The sequence below is a fragment of the Python bivittatus genome, unplaced genomic scaffold (assembly GCF_059951505.1).
Source record: "Python bivittatus isolate LINGU-HERP-01145 unplaced genomic scaffold, Pbiv_v1 ctg000220_np1212, whole genome shotgun sequence".
In the NCBI taxonomy this organism is placed as follows: Eukaryota; Metazoa; Chordata; class Lepidosauria; order Squamata; family Pythonidae; genus Python; species Python bivittatus.
The window spans coordinates 31,359,799-31,384,235 of record NW_028277048.1 but is presented as its reverse complement, the minus strand read 5'-3'; the positions used below and the strand labels follow the sequence as shown (position 1 = coordinate 31,384,235).

At 39.6% G+C, this 24,437-nt stretch overlaps 2 protein-coding genes across 4 annotated transcripts in view; one reads left to right on the top strand and one right to left on the bottom strand.

Annotated features, from left to right (window-relative positions):
• The window catches only part of TEX2 (testis expressed 2), a 100,173-nt gene that overhangs the window by 18,015 nt on the left and 57,721 nt on the right, over positions 1 to 24,437 (top strand). The window lies entirely within an intron of this gene.
• On the bottom strand, positions 13,415 to 15,940 carry LOC148216318 (uncharacterized). The gene is made up of 2 exons (XM_088138498.1): positions 14,970 to 15,940; positions 13,415 to 13,436 (listed from the first exon to the last, which is right to left on the bottom strand). Exons 1-2 carry the CDS (start codon positions 15,923 to 15,925, stop codon positions 13,415 to 13,417), a joined length of 978 nt encoding a protein of 325 aa, XP_087994624.1. The 5' UTR covers positions 15,926 to 15,940.

Genomic DNA, 24,437 nt, shown 5'->3' with positions numbered 1-24,437 from the left:
ACAGTTCAAAAGTTAAGAAGCAGTTAACAAATCACTAATATTTATATCTTTCAGATATAACAGTGGGATAGATGTACCCTTTTTAACTTTCTTGGTAATTGATGTGAGCACTGCATCTGAAAATGTTCAGTGTGTTTTAGAATGGAACTGAAGTCACTTTTGTGACTTTTAATATTGAAGATCATAATGGATAAGTTTTCTTTAATGAGAAAAATTATAAGGGAGAAATGAATGGAAAAATATTAATGTTGTCATTCAAAAAGGTTTGGGCTGTTGACTCTTTTTCTCCATGATGATGGTGGATACACAGTTTATTATAAAGAGGTATCATACTGTATTAGACACTTGATCAGTTTAACCAATCTGTGTACAACTTTTTTTTAAAGCTGAAGGCTACCCTTTAAAGCTAGTTGGTAGGGCTAGAACAAAAACTAAATTGGAATTAATTTAAACATAATATTAAATTAAATACAATTGACACTATTAACCTCCCCCCTCCCCCATAATTCACCCTTTCTTCCTTTTGTCGTTATTAGGGATTATAATTTGTTGGCAACTTTTGCAGATTTTGGTAGCCATGTGCAAACCTAGGATCTCAGGCTGTACCTGTGTGATAGACTTAACAAATGTTAGTAACAATTTCAGATATCCTAGACCTTAGGTGGGAACAATTGTGGAATGCATGTGAAGAACATTAGTCTTTGAACATCACCAGCTTTAGCTACAGTTTTGATGATCTTCCACAGTCTGTTGGAAAGTCAGAATTGCATTTGAAGGGAGAAGGAATAAGATGGTGGTGTGTTCATTTATTCACGTAGGTATTAATTATGGTGCTCAAGGAATCTAATAGAAAAATTAAAATCACATGAGGAAAACATTACTAAAATAATTCAAAGGCTGTCTTAAAAAGATTCAATCTCAAAAGGAATATATTTCAGAGTATATCTCCTGTTTGTAGATCTCTGCATATAAGTTATGAAGAGAGGGTTCTGTGTACTGATTGGGTTTAGGTTTGAATAGATGTACATTAAGCTATACTTCTAGATTGGCTAGATGGAGGATAAGGCTAAAAACGAGTCTTTAATAGTTCTAAAAATGTATATGATTTTATTTAAGCCAGAACTTGGGAGTTTGTATATTTGGGTTCCCATATATATACTGTACTGAATAGATACAGGTAGTCCTTGCTTAATGACCACAATAGGGTCTGTAAAATTGGTTGTTAAGCGGAGCAGTAGTTAAGTGAGTCACCATGTGACCAGACTGATTTTATGACCATTTTTACAATGGTTGTAAAGTGAATCACTGTGGCTGTTAAGCAAATCCAGCTTCCTCGATGTATGTTTTTTGCCGGAAACTGGTAAAAAAGGTCGCAAATTGCAATCACGTGACTGCAGGATGCTACAACTGGTCGTAAATGCAAGCCTGTTGCCAAGTGCCTGAATTGTGATCATGTGACTGTGGGGGTGGTGCAACGATTTGTAATGGTCATAAGTGCGAGTACAGGTCGTAAAGTACTTTTTCCGAGGCCATCATAACTTCAAACCATTGTTAAACAGTTGTTAAGCAAGGACCACGTGTATTGTGGATCTTGACTTCCATGTTTTTAAATTCTGATTTGCTGAGTTGATAAAATTGAAGACATCTAACCATTGCTGTCTAATTTTCCCAGACTGCTGGTAGTCAAATAATCCTGAATAAAGATTCAGCAACTAGTAAGATGTCAAAAGAGACATGAAATGGAGAGAAAGGAGCATGAAGCAATACTATGTTAAATTTCAATTGCTATGGACTGCTACTCTGTAATATGTGTGGGAGGAAAATAATTTTTCCCTGAGGCTGACCTGGTTGCTCTCAGGGTAGATATTGGTTTATTTTTTGGATTTCATTGAAAAACAGTAAGGTCCAAAACTGCTATTTTATGTGTTATATGCTCTTAAGAAAAGTGTGCCATGAACCAGTGGCAGGTAGGATCTGAAACAAACTGCCTTTCGTTATATTTGTAAGCAGCTGTTGGATATGTAGGAAAGTTTGTCTTCCTGTAACTCTAGAACAAAAATTGACAACATCCAACAGTATGTCAAGCAATGTCTGTGTTTCCTCCAGAACAGAATAAGGTCGGCTAAACCTTTTGTGAGAGCTAGTTCTGGAAAGGTCAGAAAAAAACGCCCCAAACCAGACTAATCTGTTACCCTAACAATGGATGTGTGGTGATTGTGTCTTCTACTCAAAAGCAGGACATCTGCAACCAGTTACATTGCATAGATGGGTGAAAAAGACACAAGAATTGAACCTTGTGTCACTTATAAATAGGACTTCCATTTCATATTTAGCCATAGCTAGAATTCTTAACCACTTTCCCTATTTCTTGCAATAGACTTAGTTTTCAGAGATTTGTGTCCTTGAATTTCAGTATGTGAGGCTTCTGATTCCAGTATAGGCAAATGAAAGTTGATACTGGAGAGATTGCTATATATCAGTGATCATGATATTTTGGACTCTTGAGGGGAGGCTAGGGAGTAGACAACTCTTGCTTTTGAACAATTAGCTTGGGAGCCAAGGAATTGTGAGCAATATAGCTAGGCAAGCAACATTTTTGCTGTAGATTAAAAGTGTCTAGAAGTAAGCTGTCTACAGAATTGTTCAGATCAAGAGACTTGGATTATTATTATTTTTTCAGTACTGTGATAATTAAATCCCTTAACTAGGTATTTGCCATTTGGTTTCTCAGATAATTTTCCACTCTTCAAAGGCAGCTCTAGATGTAGGACTGTTTGCATTGATCTCACATAATTGGTATAGTTCATGGAAGCCAACTTGCTAATTAGAAAAAAAAAATAGCCACAGCAAACTGTCAGTCATTGATTTTTCCTACTCATACTGTTGAGTTGCTTTTGAGAAGAATTTCATCTCAGTTTCCATTTTGGATCTGTAATAATTCAGAAATATTTTTACTGTTAAGAAGTCAAGAGACTTCTCACACTTCATAACCCCATTTATTTCAGAAAAAAATTATTTGAAACTTTCCAGTTTTTCCAGATAGAAGTGCTTTCTGAAGTGTTTTTACAAAAATGGCTTGCCCTCTTTTGCTTGATGTTATTTCAGACCAAATATGCATTTTGGAGCTATCTTCAGGCTTCAAATCATTGCCTGGTATTTTACAAATATTCAGCCCATATATTTAAAATCAAACTCAGATCTCCACTTATTCTTGTAATTTGTTTGAGATGAAGATCTTAGCTGTGGTTTCCTGGGGTCAAGAAACTTTCTGCAAGATCATTGGGTGTTGCCAGAAGTGAATATATCTTTTTACCAGTTGCTTCTTCCTCCTGTTGCTTCTGCTTCTCCCTGACATTTTCCCTGCTGCTTTTTCACCTAGTAAAGAGACTTACCTCTAATTGTTGTTGTGCTGATTCTTTAGTATCTTCATTATTTTTTGCTGCATAGTGTAAAAACAGTATTAATAGAGCAATCATTGTTGGTTACCTTTTTTCCCTCCTTTTTTGGACATAAGACCTATTGAAAGGCTAATCTTTTTTGAATCCCAGAATATCTACTTTTCCTTTTGGGAAAAGTTTTGTTTGATTAAAAGTTCTGTACTTGTCAGATGGCTTATTTGAGATTTTTCATGGACCAGATTTGTCTTAAAAATGTGTCATTTTACATTAATCCAATCCTAAATATTTTTCCAAGTGTGCTTTTTCTCCCTGTCCAAAATTATGTAGCCGACGAGACTGGGTTGGGAGAGCAATTTCAGATCTGCTGAAATCTGCATGGGATATGGTCCTGCACCATTCGATCATAGCCCTTCAGCACGCTAACCTGCTAAGAGGTTGCTCAGCTCAGTGGAGGCTGAAGAAACCTCTTACATTCATACCTGACTGCACTGATTTCTACTGCTTGTTCTAGGGTAGTTGAGTGAGTTAATTAATTCAGTTCGTTTTTTAAGTTTCTTCATAAAAATAGGGGTCTTTTAAAATAATTAAAGCAAGAAAACATGCAAAGCATGGCTTCCTTAACTGTGGTTTGTGGTTCATACAATGTACAAATCTAAACTCGGAAAAGTCACATTATGGCCTAGTGTGAAATATGAACCCAGCATTAGGAGTGTATTGGTTGACCTTTTGCAGTGAAATTTCAGTCAGGAGATGGGTACATGTGAAAGGGGAGATAGGCATTAGCCGGGGGGGGGAGGTGAGGAGCAGGAGGAGAAAATACTGCTGCAGTTGTAAAAATAAAACTAGCAAATGGGAGAGTTGGAATAGTTTTGCCCAGCATTTACATATTCTTCTTGGAGGTGCGAATCCAGTAGCTATTAACTCTTCAGCACCTCATGACCTACTGGCCTCAAGTGGGTGGCAGGTTGTAGAGAAGGAGTTAGGGGTTTACTCTGTACCCCTCTTTGTCTGTCGCTGTGCCTGTTCTTTGCCTTAAAGTTCATCAACCTGAAGTTGCTTCCTTCTTCGTTTCCAGGCAAACACTTGTTCTTGGGCTCTTCTCCTGATAGGATGTAGATTTGCCTACCCCTGTAATGTCTTTCCTGCATGTGTGTTTGTGTGTTTGTGTGTGTGTGTGTGTATCCTTTCTGTTATAGTCACAAAACCTGCTTCACTACTCCTTGTTCAGGTCAGATTCACACTCTTTTGGAACACTTATGTACACAGAGAGAATGCTTCAGTGTCCAGCACTTTGATAAGGGCTCAAGAAGCTGTGGCTATAAACAGGATGATAAAGAAAACTGGATTTTTTCATAATAGTAGACTCAGAAGCATATAAATTTATTAGTGAATCCGTTATGAAAATACAACAAACCTTTTGGAATACTTAAAGATCTTTTCTTCTGGATCAAGAATCCTGAGCTATCCTTCTTGCAGCCCATCAGATTTGTATAGCAGTGATAGGCTGACTTGTGTGTCAGTCACAGAGCAATTTTCCTCTCCCTTTGGAACCATTTTTCTGGAGTAAAAACTACTATATAAGAATATTATTTATTATACATTGTCATAGTGTACAATACATTTAATAAATCAGTACAACATACAAAATTTACAATACAGATTTCATTAAACAAATTTAGACCAGGAGCAGATTAAAAATATTGTATGAATATAAAGGTCTTATATAAAATATTAAAAGTGTACATCTCTGAACAAATGCTTGAGCTTATCATTAAGCTATATTCAATGAATCTTTTAGTACTGTACAACTAGGATGCAGAGTACATTTAAAGTACCTGCATGTGACACTTCCATATATCTTTTGATTAGCAGTAGCTGTCGTTAATCTCTTTTCCAATCTAAGAATATATTGTGATAATTGTTTAGAAATTTATACCTTACTTTCCCAGCAAGGAAAATAGCATGTAAGGTGGTTTACATGAAATCAGAGCACTAAGGACAAAAAGATTCCTAAAATAAAGTCAAGAACTGTTAAAAACTCAGCAGTTCTCAGAAGTGGTGGGTCATGAACAGATACGTGGACTATGAACTAGTCTCCCTCCCTCCCTCCCTCCCTCTCTTGCTTTCATGGTTTGCATTTTAACTTTTACTTTAACCCAGTTCCCTTATAATGCAGGTTTTGAGGCTGCCTTCATATTTGTGGAGGATGTTAAATATGGGACTTCTAAAACTCAAATAATATGGTCTACCAGTTGGCTCTAGGACTTTGTTTTAAAGTAAGGTGAGGAATTTGTAGTTCATTACATATTGTTAACTGCATGTATGCATGACGCGTTAAACACATTTTGTTTGAAACATGGGGCAAAACCAACCAAGGGTGTTCTGTCATTGGTGATTTGAATCAAAATTAAAAACAGTTCCAGTGTTTTGTTTTGACCCAAAAAATAAAACTCAGAAAACATAGGTATTTTGAACCTGGAACACTCTTAAATGTTCATTTTCATATGACTGGAACATTCAGGGTGGTCTTTCTTGAAACAACCAAGTTTTGTTCTAAGACAAAACAAACTCTAGGAACAGGCTCCTTCCTTTGAAGCTTAGAATACCTGAAACTGCAGTTTCAAAATTGAAATGTTTTGCAATAATTTGCACATATAACTAGCTGAACTACAATTCCTAGCACTCCTCCCAATTAGTCGTATTTGCTGGAGCTTAATTCTGTTTTCTAGCTTGGCCTCATACTGATGTAACATTTATAAAGGCAAGAAGATGGGGTGTTACTATTTGACCCCATCTTGGCCTCTAGAAAGGCTTTTTTTCTGGAATAGTATGTCTGAAGCATAGAATCAGTTGTCCATAAGATATCATGGGTATATGCTCTTTAAAATGCCCATGGTAAATCATTTTCTCTGTAGAGGTCTGTGCTATTCCAAGATTAGCCTTAACTGTTGGTATAGCTTGGGAGAAATATGCAAAGTAAACTCTTTGTGGATTTTCCATTAACAGACACATGGTTTTCCATCAATGTTCTTATTCACCCAAGATATCTTAGATGAAAGCTTGTATTTATTTGGCTCCTAGTGAGTTTTCTATGGCTTTGTTTTTTTCCCTGCCAAGTCTGTCCTAGACTTGTGACTCTCTTGGTCCAATTGCTCATTCTTTTGTTGGTGTAAGGAGAAAATATCTGATGTAATTGACTTACTGTTACAATAATCTTACTCTTTGCTGCCTTCTATATACCCACAAGTTATCCAGAGTTCAGGCATGATGCCCAATGCTGATTTCACTCCATCTCTCTCTTCCCTCCCCCCCAGGATTTTTCACACTTAAATATGTTGATTGCTCTGACTGCAGAAAAGATTGTATATTTTTGCACTGGACCCTGGTAGCAACTGCAAACATTGTAATAAACTCATTGAATTATAACAATCTCTTCATTTATAGGTAAAGACTGAATTACTGCAATAAATAAATTATTTTTTTATTTATTTATTATATCGATTTATATAGCTGCCCATCTTATAATCACAACTCTGGGCTGTGAACATAGGAGTAAAACCCAACAAAACAAAAATAATGAAGAACAACATCAACAACAATGACACCATAATAACACAATGGAGAATTATCTCTAACCAGAATAAAATCTAATTAAATAATCAGAATTCTACCAGCTCTCTTGCCATTGTAATCTGTGTTCCCATTCTGCAAAACAGTTGCAACATTTTTTTAAAAATCTCAGCTTTCTTTACAAGTAGCTCAGTGCAGATTGCCAATGGTACAAGTGTAAAGACATTTTCCCCCCTCTGGCATACAGTTCCTGGATTCTGCAGGACTGTGTGTGGAAGGTAGGGTTGGTGCCATCACAACAAAGGCCCTTCTCCTGGTATTTGTCTGGCAAATTGTAACTGGTGAAAGAGACCATTGTGAGGCCTAGGTGTTGAGGTTGATCTACCTGAAAGGACTTGACATTTCTAAAGGCTAAGGAGTTCCACAAAAGTAGATAATTACTGTGAACAATTCTTGGTATTTTTCAGGGATGAAACTTTTCATTGAATGTTCTGTCACCGTTAGTAATAAAAAAAAATGTAGTTGCTCATGAGCTGCACACATGATTTTGTGATAAGGACTACTTAACTGGCACAGTGTTTATGAAAAGGCAATTCATTTATATGTTTTAATGGACAGAAATTATTATTTTGGTATGTATTTCCATTTATCTACAAAAGTGGATTCAAGAACAGTGATGAAAGATAAAAGTCAGTACAATAATAAAATACATTAAGACCCATTTTATTAAAGGGGATGGAGAAATGAATTGATCAGAACTTGGCAATCAGCAGCTAAAACAGTATCTTAAAAAGCCAATCAAAATGTCCAGGCAAGTAAAAATGTGTATTTTATACTTTCCCATACTATCTAATCTATGTGTTAAGTTTACTAGAGAAGTATCTCCTCAAATAATCTTAACGGATAGATTAGATAGTATGGGACAGGGCATTATTTAAGATATTGAGGTTCCAGGTTGTCTAGGGCTTTAAAAGTAAACAATATTACAGATTGGCTTCAGAATCAAGTGAGTAAAAAGTGTAATTCTTTCAGGATCAGTTTGAAAAGCCAAAGTCATATTACATGAATCAGAACTTCAGTTGCCAAATTCTGCACATCAGACTTTCTTGTTTCGCTGGCAGCCTTGTGTCTTTCATCTTAATAAGTCAACTTAGAGATGAACAGAGTTGGGCTGTTCTAGTCCAAGCAAGGCTGTTAGTTAACCAAAGCTGATCAAGGAAACTCTGAGCTAGTGAGGTCTATATAGGCAGTGTTGGATACAAAAGCGATCCTGACCTATGTTCATAATGTTTTGGATGAAGCCTAAATTCATTTAAAACTGGCTGTACACCAATTACCAAGGGCGCCTCCATCTCATTGGGATTTAGTTTCAGTTTATGACAGAGAGCAAGTTGATCCATCCTCAGTTTTGCTTGACTGAGATGTCATTAAGAATAAATGATGACTTCAAGAAAGCAGCATACTGTTGACAACTCCAAAGTTGCTGATGGATGCTCAACAGAGCAAAGGTATAATCATTATATGATCCATAGTGCTAAATGCAGCTAACTAATTTTGAGCTATAGTTTGTATATAATTTCTTTCTGATAATTAAAGAGTTTTTTCATTCCTAGGAAACACTTGTGTGCAGCTTTTTTTCTTGAAATAGTCTGTTGCAATGTCTTCATGTGTGTCTGTCAAGATAAACAGGACATCAACAAAATATCAAGATAAATCCATAAAAAAGGCTTTCCGATGGTTTGCTGTCTCTAACTGGCTAAGATATCTGGCAGGGTTGACAATGTATTTGGTATAGTCTGGAGACAGGAATGATGGAACTTTCTCTAAGTCCGTTTGTCTCTCTATGTCCTCTACCCTTAATCTCAAATTTTGTTTTGCCTGTTCATAGTCCAATTCAAGTATTGAGGAAGGCGAAAAACCTAGTTTTGCAAGGTTAGACTCAACAGCCTTGATCCATGAAGAGGAGAATTTGTCTTGGAGGATTAATGGTGCAAGGCCTTGAGGAAAAAAAGTAAGCTTTAGCCAGAGGTATAAGGAAGCTATACAGATTCTTGATTCTACTTTTATCAGCCCAGTCTCCAGCCACAGGTGTGCATTTGAAACACAACAGGGCATCTGGAGAATTGTTATAATAAATTTTGATTGTGAAGCTGGGGGTCCGAGCTGGGTCCCGTATAGAAGCTGTGCTAGCGACCTGGCCTGAAAAAACTTAATTGCAGCATCTGTATGAGTTCAGATGGAAGGTTGAACTCTAGAAATTAGAATCCTCTTTTTCAAAGGCAGTTCAGCCATCAACATGTATTTGTTTCAACATATTTTAATTGCAGGACAAATGAAAATTGGTCTTGTTTAAGATTTTTTTTTTTTTAATGTGCTTGAGTGCTATTTTTCTGAATTGTTCTGCAGTTTGGGCAAATTTCTTCCTTTTTATTCCAGGACAAAAATGTTGGATTATAAAACTTTTTAATCCCTTGTTATTAAATTGTGCTTGACAGGCTGAACACAGAGCAATTTCCAAATTGTGTAAGGCTTTGAATTCTGATCTGCTCTATATTTCAGAGCTTATATTACGTTTTTAGAACACAGCTGAAATATTTGATAGAGCTTTATGGATTTTTTTTTCTTTTGACTGCATTCTTCTGCACAGTGGTGTTAATCGGTTAAGATTGTGCACAGGGTAGAAGATATATTACCGAAAAGGCAAAGATTAAGACAGAATCTTATTTCCTTTATGGGGTCTTAACAGTGTTTTGCAAGGCTCTGTCATTTCTCTCTATTAAAAAAAAGTCCTGATCATCCCTGTGAAGCCAAGTTGATTAAGTATACTGCTTTCTGTGGTTTGAATCATTTGTTTACTCTGCCTGCCCTGCAGGGGGACAGTAACTAGGCAACCTTGATTGCTCTCAAAAAGCTAAGCAGGGTTGAAGGTGCTTGGATGGGAGATCATCAAAAAAATCCTATGGTGGTTGACTATACTAGGAAGTTGAAGACCTATCCTGGGAGAAGGCAGAGGCAAACCCCTTTTCTAGAACTGCCAAGAAAACTACATGGATGTATCCATGAAGTCATGAAGGACTGAGTTTGACTTTTACTTTATTTCATTTTCATGACAAACTATTATCTGTTTGTAGGTCTTCCAGGACCTCACTGTGTTGGCCGAATAGATTGCTTATATATCTGCCTCTTCATTGTGAAGCTTACTCTTTGTAACTTTGGGAAGAGTTGTATGTGCTATCACCAGTGTAGACAGAGACAGCCTGACTGTGTTTTTTCCATGCTTTGGTAATGTACAGTGTAATTATTCCAGTGCTTTTGTAGTTGATATACTGTTTGTAATATATCCAGAAACTTAAGTAATGTAAGAACATAGTTGCTAGATTGAGGTGGCGATTTTTTTAGTGGCTAGTGGCGAGGTCACACTTGTGTGTGTATAGTACTGACTGAGAGCTGGAGTGGGCAGAGTGATAATATTGTGACTTAGGTAAGGTGGATTTCCGGTCCTCTTTTTTCTGAGGGAATTGATTTTTAAAAGGTTTCTAAGTATTTTTTTCATTGTCCAAGGTTAACACTCCTGCTTTGTTTCTTGTCAAAGGTGAATGGGAAATTGCACTGCTGTTTGGTTGTTTGCTACTGAATTTCTTGGGAGAGGGGCCTATGGGCCATGTCTTCCCTAACCGTGAGTAGCATGAAAGGATCAGGGCGACAATACATTGGACCAGTTTGTAGACAGTTTGAATCTGGTCCTGAATACAAGTTGAAATACAGATCTTAAACAATAAGGGTCTATAATATGAAACTTGGTTTTCAAGTTCAACATTCAAAGGACTGTGATGCCTACGTTCATAGTACTATCCAAAGTATTAATATAATATGAATCCTTTGCCTGGAGAGCCCTGTCATCAAAGGTGAGTTGGATGTCAGTCAGGAAATTCTTTATTTACAGTTATGGCACTGAAAGAGTCAACTATTTTTTGTTTTGGAATTGTTTTGTTTTGGTGGGGGAGGCAAAGATTACATTTGTTTATTCAGATTTTTGTTATTTCTTAGTTTAATGGTTGTGGATATCTCTTCTTCCTACTCTTTAGGTGGAGAGGTACCACTGAGACGTAATTCAAACTTGAGTTTAGACATTGCTATGTGAATTAGCCCAGATGAATCTCAGACTCACATACTCAGTCTTTCTTCCACATGATCATGAAGAAGAAATCTGAATAGATCTGAACTTAGATCTATTCTTTAGTTAAAGGCAGCCATCCTCAATCTGGTGTTTTCCAACCTGTGCTGGACTACAGCTTTCATAATTCCCAGCCAGTGTTGGAGAACACTGGTAAAAAGCCAGGATTGTAAACAAGGGTGAAATTGACTAAGTTACTGTATAGCTGTCCTGGTTTAGGTTTGGACGTAATAGCTATTCATACACTGTGCTAAAACATTATGTTTGCTTTGACTTTGTTTCCTTGCAAGTGAGAGTGAAAGCTTATTACTTCATGATGACATGAGGAGAATATGAAGCCCACTGGCTCCAAGAATTGCACATGCAATGATTAGCCATAGTTTAAGAAGTACATTTTATTATAGGTAATTGTGCTTATATCTTTTTGCTCTTTAAAAGCTGTTGAAATGAATAAAAGGCTAGTGCTACTCTTGCACTGTTTTTGGCTCACTCCCATCACCAGGCATTCAGTGAATCCTATCTGCAGATGTTCATATATTAGTGGAGTTCTCTTTTTAGGGGAAGTTTCTGTGTGAGCAGCTGCTCATATTTACACTTCCACTTGATTTGTCAACTGATTGCACCAGTGTCATGATCCCACGGAAGCTTATATGTGGGTAGTTTGCTCCCATAGAGGAGTTTCCTTGTATTTTTGTATGCTGAATCTTGTTCCTTCAATGCTAGGCTGAAAAAATGAGCAACACAGCTCAATTTTTGAGCAGCTAATTAGCTTTTCTTAAAATCTGAAATATCCAACAGTACCCAAAAGCTACAATTTGTAGCTCTTCTAGTTGCTGGTTGAATGAATCCTAAATACTTAAATTGGTAGGCAACTAATAATGCCTTTGCTAATTACAGAGTCTGGTTTCCGAAGGTAAGCTTTATATACATTCTGCATTCTGACTCATCAAGAAGCCATAGGCAGTACCTGAAGCATGGTCAAATTTTGAGAGCAACCTTCGATGCTCTCAAAATTTGGGGTATGGTGAGGATGAAAGCATAAAGACAAGTTAAAAATACATGAATTATGGTTTAAAAGGGATGAAATATGACACTTTGGTCTTAAATTACACAGTCTTCATTAACCTAATATCCTCCATAATTGTTGGATTTCAATTCCCAAATTAAAATTTCTGATTCTAAATGGAGTTGCAAAATATTCCTCTCCCTAAAATTAGAATGTATTTTGTAGAGATAATTCATTTAGTTTCTCTACTCTGCCAGCACCTGCTCAGCAATATACATTATTTTGTAAATTAAAAAGTCTAATTTTGATTATCTTACCCTACTATATCTAGCTTTCTTACTTGTTTATGCCAAACCTCAGATAGGATTCCAGAGGAAAATGTGTGTGCGCTTTTCAGAAAAAATGAATTGAAAAGTCTTTAATCACTGTATGACATGAGGGTTTGACTAGTTGCAACTGCCAATGTCCTGAAACGTAGTCTGAGAGGTTTGTAAAAGAGGACTTTAATGCTGCTTGAGAGGATGTGGCATTGGAAAGCTGATTGCAACCTGAAGAGTAACTTATTGCAAACTTCATTTAGAAGTGATTTCTAGTTTTGGATGGTTGCATAAGGGAAGCTCAGAATGGTTCTGCTAAAAGTAAAGAAATCAAGCAGAATTTTTCACTTTGCAGTCTTACTTGCTGGAACATTTATAGCTTTGAAATGTATACTTTTCTCTTGGGTGATAAAGAAACAGAATGATCTTCTGATTTCTTCAGAGAAACATTGAGGGCTTATCCAGATAGCTGCTTTAATGTGTTTTCCTTCAGTCTGTGAGACTGCACAACATGTAATTTGTTCTGGGTGTGTGCACCTTCAAGTCAGTTTTTGACTTGTGGTGACTGCCTGGACTAGTCCCTGCAGTTTTTTTGGCAAGATTTTTCAGAAGTGGTTTGCTCTTGCCTGCTTCCTAGAGTTGAGAGAGAGGGACTGGCCCAAGGTCCCCCAGCTGGCTTTGTGCCTAAGGCAAGAGTATAACTCACCATCTCCCGGTTTCTGACCTGAGGCCTTAACCAAACTGGCTCTCTAGTTTGTTCTGTTCTTATAGCTAATGTCTATTCTGACTTGGTAATGAGGCCAGCAAGCCTTTACAGCTGGTACAAGTTATACAAGCTTTATAGCTTATACAAGTTAAGGAAAGCAATTGGTGGATTTCCCAAGTTTTATTTGCCCTCCTGCTCCAAACCTTACCAGCTGATGAGAAGAACATCCAACAGTTGCTGCCGTTAGAGTGGGCTGAGGCTTAAGCTAGAGAGGAGCCAAAATTTGTCAAAACTTGCTCTGTTTTTACACAACAGTATTGTTCTGGTGGATTAAAAGGGAGCCCAACTATTAGCTAATAGCTAATATTCTTTGTTGATAAATAGTCTGTTCTGCATATTATTTTATTTATTTATTTTATAAATCAAATTTATATCACCGCCCAACTCCCCCACAAGGAGGGACTCTGGGCGGTTCACAATCAAACAATTTAAAATCAATAAAAACATAAACAATACAGCATAATATACAATTATTAAATATGATAAAATCCAAGCGATAGTGGTATTGTTGCAGCCTGTGATCAGATAATATTGGTCAGGCAGGACTAGGGAACCAGCCATGCTCAAAACTGCCTATTCCCATCTCCACCCCATGCATAATAACAAAACCAGGTCTTCAGTTTTTTTCTGAAGTCTAAGAGGGAGGGGGCCAACCTCACCTCTGGGGAAAGGGTGTTCCAAAGGGCAGGGGCTGCTGCAGAGAAGGCTCACCTCCTGGACCCTGTCAGATGAAATTCTCTTGCAGACGGGGTCCATAGTATGCCTTCTCTGCATGACCGGGTGGGACGGGTTGATGTAACAGGGATGAGACGGTCCTTCAGGTACCCTGGTCCCATGCCATGTAGGGCTTTAAAGGTGATAACTAACACCTTGAATTGGACCCAGAAGCAAACTGGCATCCAATGCAGCTCACGGAGCAAAGGTGTTATATGTGCTGATCTTGATGCACCTAAAATCGTCTGTGCCGCCGCATTCTGGACCAGTTGAAGCTTCCGGATACTCTTCAAGGGTAGCCCCATGTAGAGCACATTAAAATAATCTATATGGGAGATGACCAGGGCATGAGTGACTGTTCAAAGGGCTTCTCGGTCCAGGAAAGGGCGTAACTGGTGGACAACACGGTTGCTCAAAGGCCCTCCTGGCCATGACTGCCACCTGCTCTTCGAGCAGGAGTTGTGAGTCCAAGAGGACCCCCAAATTACGCACCGGGTCTGTCTGGGGCAGTGCCACCCCATCCAGAACCAAAGATGCCAAATTCCTAGGGACAGAGGGGCCATTAACCCACAGCCACTCTGTCTTGCCAGGGTTCAGCTGAAGCCTCTTGTTCCCCATCCAGACCCCCACAGCCTCCAGGCACCTGGAAAGGGCAGCCACAGCATCACTTACTTCCCCCGGGATGGAGATGTATAACTGAGTATCATTGGCATACTGATGATACCTCATCCTGTGGAGACGGATGATCTCACCCAGCGGTTTCATGTAGATGTTAAAAAGGAGAGGAGAGAGTACCAAACCCTGCAGCACCCCATAAAGGAGGGCCCATGGGCCCGACCTTTCCTCCCCTATCAACACCGACTGGGACCGGCCCTGGAGGAAGGAGGCGAACCAACGCAAAACTGTGCTGCCCACCCCCAATTCCCTGAGTCGGTCCAGAAGGATACCGTGGTTGATGGTATCAAAAGCTGCTGAGAGGTCAAGGAGAGCCAGGATGGATGCACCACCTCCATCCCGCCCCCACCAGAGATCATCCATAAGTGCAACCAGTGCTGTTTCTGTTCTATATCTGGGCCTGAAACCTGACTGAAAGGGGTCTGGATAATCTGTATCATCCAGAATCCTCTGGAGCTGCAGTGCCACCACCTTCTCAACCACCTTCCCCATAAAGGGGAGGTGGGAGACTGGATGAAAATTATCCAGAACGGTAGGGTCCAACGATGGTTTCTTGAGGAGGGGGCACACCAGCACCTTCTTAAAGGTCACCAGGAACACCCCCTCTCTCAAGGATGTATTAACCATCACCAGGACCCATCCACATGTCCCCTCCCTGGCTGCCCTCACCAGCCATGAGGGACATGGATCTAAAAGGCATGTGGTGGCATTTACAGTCCAGAGGATCCTGTCCACTTCCTTAGGACCAACAGGATCAAACTGGTCCAAGATAACTTGGCAAAGACGTTCCCTGGGCATCTCACCAGACCATGCCTCACGCTTGGCGTCCAACTTAGAACGGATCTGAGCGACTTTATCCTGCAGATGCTCAGAAAATTCCTCAGCACGGCCCTGTAGATGGTTTTCTGAACCCCCTCTCCCCAACAGGGATCGGGTGATTCTGAACAGGGCCGCTGGGCGGCATTCTGCGGATGCAATAAGAGCGGAGAAATACTGACGTTTTGCTGCTCTTACCACCACAAGGTAGGCCTTAACCGCGGCTCTAGCTTGTGTTCGGTCAGGTTTGGTCCTTGTCTTCTTCCAGCGGCGCTCCAGGCACCTCTTAACCCTCTTCAGAACCCTCAGCTCCTCTGTGAACCATGGGGAGCAACGGGCCCGGATGGGTAAGAGAGGCCGCACAGGGGCGATCCTGTCGAAGGCCCTAGCCGCCACCCTATTCCAGGCAGCAGCCAGGGCCTCCACTGGACCGTGCAGCAAGACCTCAGGGATGACCCCCAGCTCCTTCTGAAACCCTAATGGGTCCATCAGTTGCCGGGGGCAGACCAGTCGAATAGGTCGTGCCTCCCTGCAGAGGGGGGCGGCATAGGAGAACCTCAAGGCCACCAGGGCGTGATCTGACCATGGCAGCGGGGAAAGATGTAACTCTCCCCTCAGGTCACATTGCCACTGCTCTGACAAGAAGACTAAATCCGATGTGAGTCCACTGTCTCGAGTCGGATCCCGAATAATCTGAGTCAGGCCCAGGGCCGTCATGGTGGCCATGAACTCCTGGGCTCCCTCTGAGGATCATCCCAGGGATGGCAGATTGAAGTCCCCCAGAACCACAAGCCTGGGGGATTCCACCGCCAACCCCGAGATGGCCTCCAGCAGCTCAGGCAGGGAGGTTGCTACACAGCAGGGAGGCTGGTACAGCAGGAACACTCCCAGCTGATCACGGGCCCCCAACTTGAAAAACAGGTTCTCACAACCGGTTACTTGTGGAGCAGGGCCCCTGAAGGCCACAAGAGATTCTTGGATGATTACAGCCACCCCACCTCCGCTGCCCTGGCATCTTGGCTGGTGCCACACCCAAAACCCAGCCTGGCACATTTCTGACAAAGCTACTCCTCCTTCTGGGCCCAGCCAGGTTTCGGTAATACACGCCAGGTCTGCCCCTCCTCCGTGATGAAATCGCATACGAGGGGGGCTTTGTTATTGACTGACCTGGCATTAAGCAGCAGCATCCGGAGACCAGGGCCCCCGCATGCCAAATATACTGTGGAATGAGATATATCTAACAGATTGGAAATGTGACTGAGATGCTATCAGCTGATAGTTTGGTGCCTTTTGGACTCAGGTTTAATCCTATTCCATAATAGCACTAAATAGTGGAAGTTTACACTAAAAAAACAACAACAACAAAAACCCAGGGCTCTGCTGCCCCACCTCCCACATATATACATAAAGAGAAAGTAGCTTTGTCTCCTCCCCTGCATCCCTAGCTCTAGATCAGAATAAACTTTTTTGGAAGCTGAAGTGTGCGCCATCTTGCACTCCACTTTCAGCTTGACTGACATGCAGTCGGGTAGATGCATGCAGGCATAAGAGAAGCCACTGAATTGAGATCTGATGGATGGGTCTCAGCTTGAGACAACTTTTTGACAATTTCCAAACTTAGTTGTAATCAGTTTCACAGTGGGCTGTTTCACTAAACCCTAAATGAACTGAGGGAGGGAGAAGAGGGAGGTGGCCATGCCATTTCTATTTTCTTATCTTCCCCAGGAACCTGCAGGAAAAAAAAAAACAGCTTATGACTTAGGAAGTTACTGTCTAGAGAATTAGTCACTCTGTTATTGGGACACTCCCATTGATCAAGAGAACAAGAGTCCTATTGTAATTTTTTTTATTTTTTTAAATCCTCTTGAGGCTTGGAACAGCTTGAAATGAGGGAATGGGCCCACATGCATATCCCAGGACTACAGCTCTGCCAAGAGATCATTGGTTCAGTTTGTTTGTTTTTTTAAACTGGAGTCTGCTTGACCCCTGACAGGCACTTCAGAAAACACCAGTCAGGCTTTATGCAGCATTCGCCTTTGTAGAACCAGGTGTCCAATTTCTTCTGCAATCCAAGCCAAAGTGGCTATGGATGACAGGGCTAAGCAAAGCAACAAGACAGAAGGAGCAAAACCCAGCCCCTTAATGTATCATCACTGTGGTTGCCATTAAAGTGCCAGAAATCCTGCGCTCACAAGAGAAGATGGGAGAAGACTGAAAGTACCTCTTTAGCATAGATAATCTAAACACAAAACCAGAGGCTAGGATGAGACAAAGGCAGCATCATGAAGACACGTCTAAGGAATGATTAGCAGCACGTGTTTTGAGCTACAGTTAGGGGGATGTGTGGATGGGCCCTAAGAAAAAATAGAGGTGCAAGGGGAGGAGTAACATAAGGCAAGCATCCCCAACAGGATGCCCTTTAGATGTGTTGCAATCACATCATCTAGAATTTTCCAGTTAGGCTGCGAAAAAGCTGTCTGGGGGCAAAATGCAGCTCTGTTGCAAAACCAGGTGAATCTGAATGTTCTCTTTTTCTGCAAAATACACAGATTTTTGGTGCCCAGGCATTCTTTCAGGCACTTGTTGCAAGATTTTCATCCTCCCCCTCTTATTATAAGAGAATGTATTTGTTTTCTCTCTCAAGTGGGTGTACTGATGATGGTGACAGCAAAGTGTAGACATTCAGCTCAGTGTACTTTTCCCCACAGTGGGTGAAGTACAGGCAAACCCTGTGTTTTCCTAAAACATTTCTGTTAAAGCTGACCAATTCCTGGCACTTGTGTGTCTGAACTGTAGCTCCAGCTGCTGGTTTCATTATTTAGTGTGCTGTTCTTGTGTTTCTTTGTCCAATAATAAGTGCTTAAAAGAAGTAAACATCAGGCCTTTCCCTGTTTATACCTAATCATAGCATAGACATGCCTTGGCAAAATTTCTCTGTTCTGTCTCTATAACTTTGCTTTTATCTTGTCCCCAGTCCATGACTGAGACAGGCTTGAACTGCCCTTAGCTGCATTGGCAGTGAAGTGGTATTTTCCTCTTGTTCTAGCACCACCCACTCCCTTGGATTGGCAGGGTCTTAAAACAGAGGCAGTAGAGGCAGAATGGGGATCAGCAATAGGGACAAAAATGTTCATGTCAGTGTGGCTTTCTGTCAGCTCAAAGATGGTCAGATGACATTTTCACTCAGCTGGAGAAAGAGCGATAGCTTTAAAACAATACATCAACAATCCTTGCTTGAGTAAGCAATTGTCTGTCTCTTGACTCTAGAAAGACCTCACTCTTGCTACTCCCTCATAGGAATTAACAAAAGGTTACTAGGGAACATGGAAATGGATAGAATGAAAGTAATTTGGAAGACCATCAACAGAAATTACTTGCAAAGAAAGAAGGAGACATTTTACTATATGAAGACTGCAATGCTACACACAGCTTGTACAAAAACATAAAAAGGAAAAAACAAAGGAATATAAGAAGAAACATTGGAACGAAGATGGGTAGGGGTGAAAAGCACACGGCCATATCTCTGGTTCCTACTGCCAATCCAAAGGGTGCTCTCCAAATAGAGTAACAGAACATTGTGGTGACTGCTACAAAAAGATTTGGCAGTGAAGCATTGTTTCTACTTTTGCTACAATTCATAATGGTAAGAAAGGGTTAACAATGGTACAATCAAGAGTCCTCTTATTGTCTCCTCCAGAAGGAGATGGGCAAGGAAGGACTGTGATCATTTATTTTCCTTGGCTTGAGGTGTTCTGAGTTTCACTAGAAAGAGCTGAAGGAATTTCCACACCCTCTTATTCTATAATGGTAAGCAAATAGGTGAAGCACCTTCATACTATGCTATGAAAAGACACTTGGGTCATTATCAGCAATAAGTAAATAGAGGAAGTGGAGGAAGAACAAAAAATGGGAACAGAACACAAATCAAAAAGAAAGAGCATACAGTATCTGAATGGTTAATGAAAGTTTAGGTATAATGTAAAAATAGGCAATGTTATTAGAGAAGCAGAACATCTAGAGAAGATATTTTCAAGAACTGAATTTTTGCATTATGTTTGGACAAAAGGTAGATTTCCAGGTATCAACGATGGATTTTTAATTCATGATTATTTAGTAGTGGTAACAACAAAATTACTTGGCTTTGTCCCCAAATAAGTGGGAGTGGATAAATGGGCACCTCAGTACTTAATTCAACAATATAAATAACATTGTCAGAGCACATATTCTATCTGCCCTGTGCCCTTGAAGGCTTCTCCCTGTCTCTTTCTGTGTCTAAAATATGCAGGCAGCGCAGCACTTGGATTCACAAAGATGTAATCCAGGAATTGCTGATGGATAGCTTGAAAAGAGTTCGTGATATTTATTTGCATGGATTTCATAGCTGACGAAAAGTAAAATTAGGAAACTCTGCTGATGGCTTTGGAAGATGTTCAGAGTTGGCTAATAATTGATAATTTTCTCTAATTGTTCAATAATAACCGAAAAGCATTAGATCAGGTAGATTTCTTTGCAGGCTTTTTCTTTTTTACAGAGAAGACTTTCTCTTGATGTGATGTCTGTCTATCTGTGCAATGCAGGGCCGCATTATGACTTTTGTGGGCCATAGGCACTTTTGCCTTTATGGGCCCCTCCCTCCTTAATAATATCAGTATTAAAAATTATATTTCATATGATTTTCAATAATGTCTTCATATTTTTACAGAGAAATAGGAAAAGTAAATAATATTATTTTGTAATAGTAATCAGTTGTTGCATGATGTCTGTTGTCTGTCATTAAATTTTAGTGTTCATACTATGCCTATAGGTTACAAATCAAATAATCAGTTTGATGTTCAAAATGTGTGCATTTGTTGCCTGTTTTTATTAAAAGGCATGAAAATAAATTCTACATTTTTATGCTTTCTGATTAAAAGAAAAAGAAAACATTTTTATGGGCCTTAGACACTGTGTCTGTTGTGTCTAATGGATAATTTGGTCCTGGTCTGATGTAATCAGTGACATGTATGTGTGCACCTATATACAGTTTACAGTTTCAAATCAGTACAGTACAAGGCTTTTTTTGTGTTTATGAATGTGCAGTAATATTCCAAATACTAATATCAAGACTGTTTTGGAAACCTCCCAAATTAAATAGGGGTTGCTAATTGTCATATTTCTATGGACGCTAGCTGTCTTAACTCAGCATAAAATGTTTTTGCATAAAATTAGCCAAATGGTATTGCAGAATGAGTAATAGGCAGAATGAACCATCTTTCCTATATCAAAGCCAGTTATGTAAGTTAAAGGCAAACTGTTTTAAAAGAAAAAGAAACTAGGCTTACTTTTCATGGTTCTCATTACATTACCTGTGGACTAGGTCTCTGTAGTGTAGTTTGTTTAAAGTGGAATAATGATAGGTGGAATTTTTCAGGGAGTCTTATGTTTGTTTTTAAGATAGATTCAGGCAGATGGCAAATCCAAGGATAAGAACTAAGTTTTGTGTTGCTATGCTATAGCATACCATACCACACTTCGGTGTCAGGAGTGAAAGACACCACAACCTTGAGTTAAGACCAAGAAGTGCAATGTGAGTTCTAGTGACACCATGGTGGGAAATAGGCTGCTGAGCTCAGATCCATCTCTGTGATCTGCTGAATTATTTTGTGATCAAGAACTTGGGTCTAAGTTTGCTTTTCTACTCAGCTCTCTCACTTCCAATCTTCTTACCTTTTATGTCTTTAGTTTGTAAGACTGAGGATAGAGGTTGACTTATTCATGCAATTTGGTTAAAGAATTGGTAAATATTTATTTATTTATTATGCTTTAAGTGTGTGAATAAATAAAAAGCAGACCAACAGCTCATTCATTAGACCACTGAAATATTAAACTGGTTTTTCAACAAAGACAGGAAATATGAGAAGACAGTTAAGGTGGCTCTTGAAGATTTGTTTTCTTCTTTTCTGAGAACAATTTTTAAAAGTTATAATTACAAGGAAGCAGGTTTTAGTAATGTGCAGCTCATGATAGTTTTTTCTAAAGCTCTACTCTGTTCTAATAGGATGTCAACCACATCCTATTTGGTAAACACACATTAATCCTTAATCCTAACAATTATTCTTGCAGTGTGTTAAACATACGGTACAAAAGGCTCAACTTTTAATTAGGCTACCTCTTGATAAAAACTCTTGAGCCTTTCCCATTTGTATCTAACCATGGCACAAACATGCTCTGACAACCTCTTTTTCCTATCATGTCCTATCATTGCTTTCATCTTATGGATAAGGCAGCCTTAAATCGCCCTTAGTAGTACCAGCATTAGTATTTTCCTCCATATTCCAACACTCTCCAAGGGCAGCCAGGAGATATGTAAAATCTGTTAGGCTTTATCACTCATTGCCTTGGAGGAAAGCTAGGTGACTGGCAGTGTCTTGAAACAGGGATTAACAGTGGGATTAACAACTGATTTCGTGCTGATAGTTTTCTGTGAACTCAAGAATGGATGTGAAGCACTTCACTCAGTGGGAGGTAAGTCTGTGATTCCAGAACTAATAGTATAGTGATTTAAGTAATCTGGTTTGGGGATGAAGCTCCATTTGTGTTTTTGCCCAGTTTACACATAGGTACCTTTTTGAATATAGATCTTAAGTGTACATAAATAAGGTGCTGTTTGTCATGATTTATTTCTCTTCCTAACATTTTCCCACAGGTGCAGGGTCCGCTATTTTGGATCAACCAAATATTGATCCATTGGTTGCGACAGGAATTTTCCGGCCAGCTTGTTGCCCAAGTCTGATGTCGGAGGCTGAGAGAGAGTGACTGGCCCAAAGTCACCCAGCCGGCTTTCATGCCTAAGGCAGGACTAGAACTCAGTCTCTCGGTTTCTAGCCTGGTGCCTGAACCATTAGACCAAACTGGCTCTCTCGTCATGAATATTGCATATGTATTTTAAATGCCTGGTTTCCAAACATTAACAGTTGAGTCTATTATAAGAAATCCTAGACGTATGAAATATGTATGTGCCATTTGTAATTGATAACTGAATGGATATTCCACTACTTAAACAAGGATATTTTTGTTTGTACCAGATTTTTAAAATTTGCTCTTAGTTATTCAAAATTACAGGATAATAAAACATAGCCAAGACTATGACTGAGTTAGTACACCAAGCTATTGTTTAACTATTGCTTGCTGGATAAACCACATTAGGCTGCATTTGGACATCTAAGCCATCAACCATGGTTTATAAACCACAGTGACTGAGTTTATACAGCATGCTAAGAGCAATAAACTACCTACAGCTTAGTGTGAAGTGTGAACCCCATTGTTATTTCCAATCTTACCCACCTCATGAGATAGATTTGGCTGAATATCTCACAGCCAAACATTTGTAGTTGCTTTATTGTGATTTTTTTAAACCCACTTTGACCTTTTTTCAAACTATGATCTTCTTCTGAGGTACTCCCAATTTCAGCTGATGACTTTTAATTAAATGTGGGCTTGCAAAATGTTTCAAGAATACTCCTTACCCCTTTATCAGGTTTGACTCAAGTGAATGTTCTGGGGACTTGAAGTAGTAAGAGCTTCAGAAAAAAGTTCTGTTAAAGTGTTAGCCCCATGAAATTGTAAAAGCACCAGGGGCTTCTGAGGTTGAATGCTGAATACTTCGAATAGCTCAGTCTTCTCTAGATGTTTTGGGCCAATTCCATAATGACCAGCCAACATATCCAAAGAGGATAGGATTTTTTCAAGTTTCTCATAAAATCTTCTGCATTCCAGATATGAATTTGGGGGGGGAGTGATTCTCTCTCTCTCTCTCTCTCTCTCTCTCTCTCTCTCTCTCTCTCTCTCTCATGTACACTTCTGTGCAGTGTTTATATTGCAATGTGATGGCTTGTAGGTCATGTGATCCCATCTAAATCCTATGGAGAAGACATTTATTTTGGAGGTGATTTTTTCAAAGCCTGGCTTCATGTTTTGTGGATTGTTGGGCACAATTCCTGTTAAGAGTTGGCACCCACAAGCATGGAATAACCCTCCCTTCAAAGTTGTGACAAATGAACTTTTTCAGTAGACAGCGTTGCTGTCCACAAGATATCAGCTTTTGAAGAAGAAAGCTTGAAAGGGAGTGTAATGGGGTAGAGCTCCCACAAGGGATCTGTAAATCCTCCATCCACAATCCTCCTCACAATCCTGGGAACACCTCAATAATGCTGCCATCAGCCACTCCAGAGAAATCTCTACTCTGCCGGGTTAAGTTATCTCTGGATAAAAACCAGAAGCCTTGAGGGAGTGGCACTCTTTCTTCCTTCAGTAGCTTAACCTAATAGGAGGACAGACCTCTGCTAAATTTAATCTCTTTCCCCAGAAGGAAAATAATGGATTAATTAAGAATTCAAGTCTCTCTTATGTACAAAGAATTAGAAGGAAGTTGAAGGAAGCAAAAGGAGAAAGGGGGAAAAAGACAAGAAATAAACAATGACTGCTGAAGAAGTTGATTCCAGTCAGCTACCTGCTCAGCCTAGGGTTTCCCACAAGCACGCATGCACAACACAAAGTCCCCAGCTCAGCTCACAGTCCATAAGAGAAACCAAATTATATACCACATCATACTTTTGTTAGACACTAACTTACTGTAAAATTCTTCAATTGTCAACCCAGATTTCTGTGTTGGGGCTTTCTTTCTTACCAGGTATCCAAACAGCCCAAGAGGAGAGCTCCATTGGAAAAGATAAAAGGAAAAGAGAACTGATCCCATCTTCTTTTAAAAGCCCACCTGAAATGGGAAATTTCCTACTCCTGATTGGTTCCTCAAACTGATTTTTGTAGACTTTGGATGCCTCTGCCCATTTATCTGGATCGACCGATATGGTTTTCCTTTAATACTTTCAGTGTCTGAATATCTTGGGATGAGATTTTTCCAATTCACTACAAGGATCCAGTCATAGATCTGGTTCACATGTCATACTGTGCAATGGTTTGCTAAACAGTGGTTTATTGAACAGACACATTAAATATGTGCCAC

What these genes read in the sequence shown, in the direction of transcription:
- LOC148216318 (XM_088138498.1), bottom strand. Translation starts at nt 15,925, where the DNA reads ATGGACCCATTAGGGTTTCAGAAGGAGCTGGGGGTCATCCCTGAGGTC. An exon ending in GCACTTATGGATGATCTCTG is followed by an intron (nt 13,437 to 14,969) that starts GTGGGGGCGGGA and finishes GCTCCTCTCTAG; the next exon opens with CTTAAGCCTCAGCCCACTCT.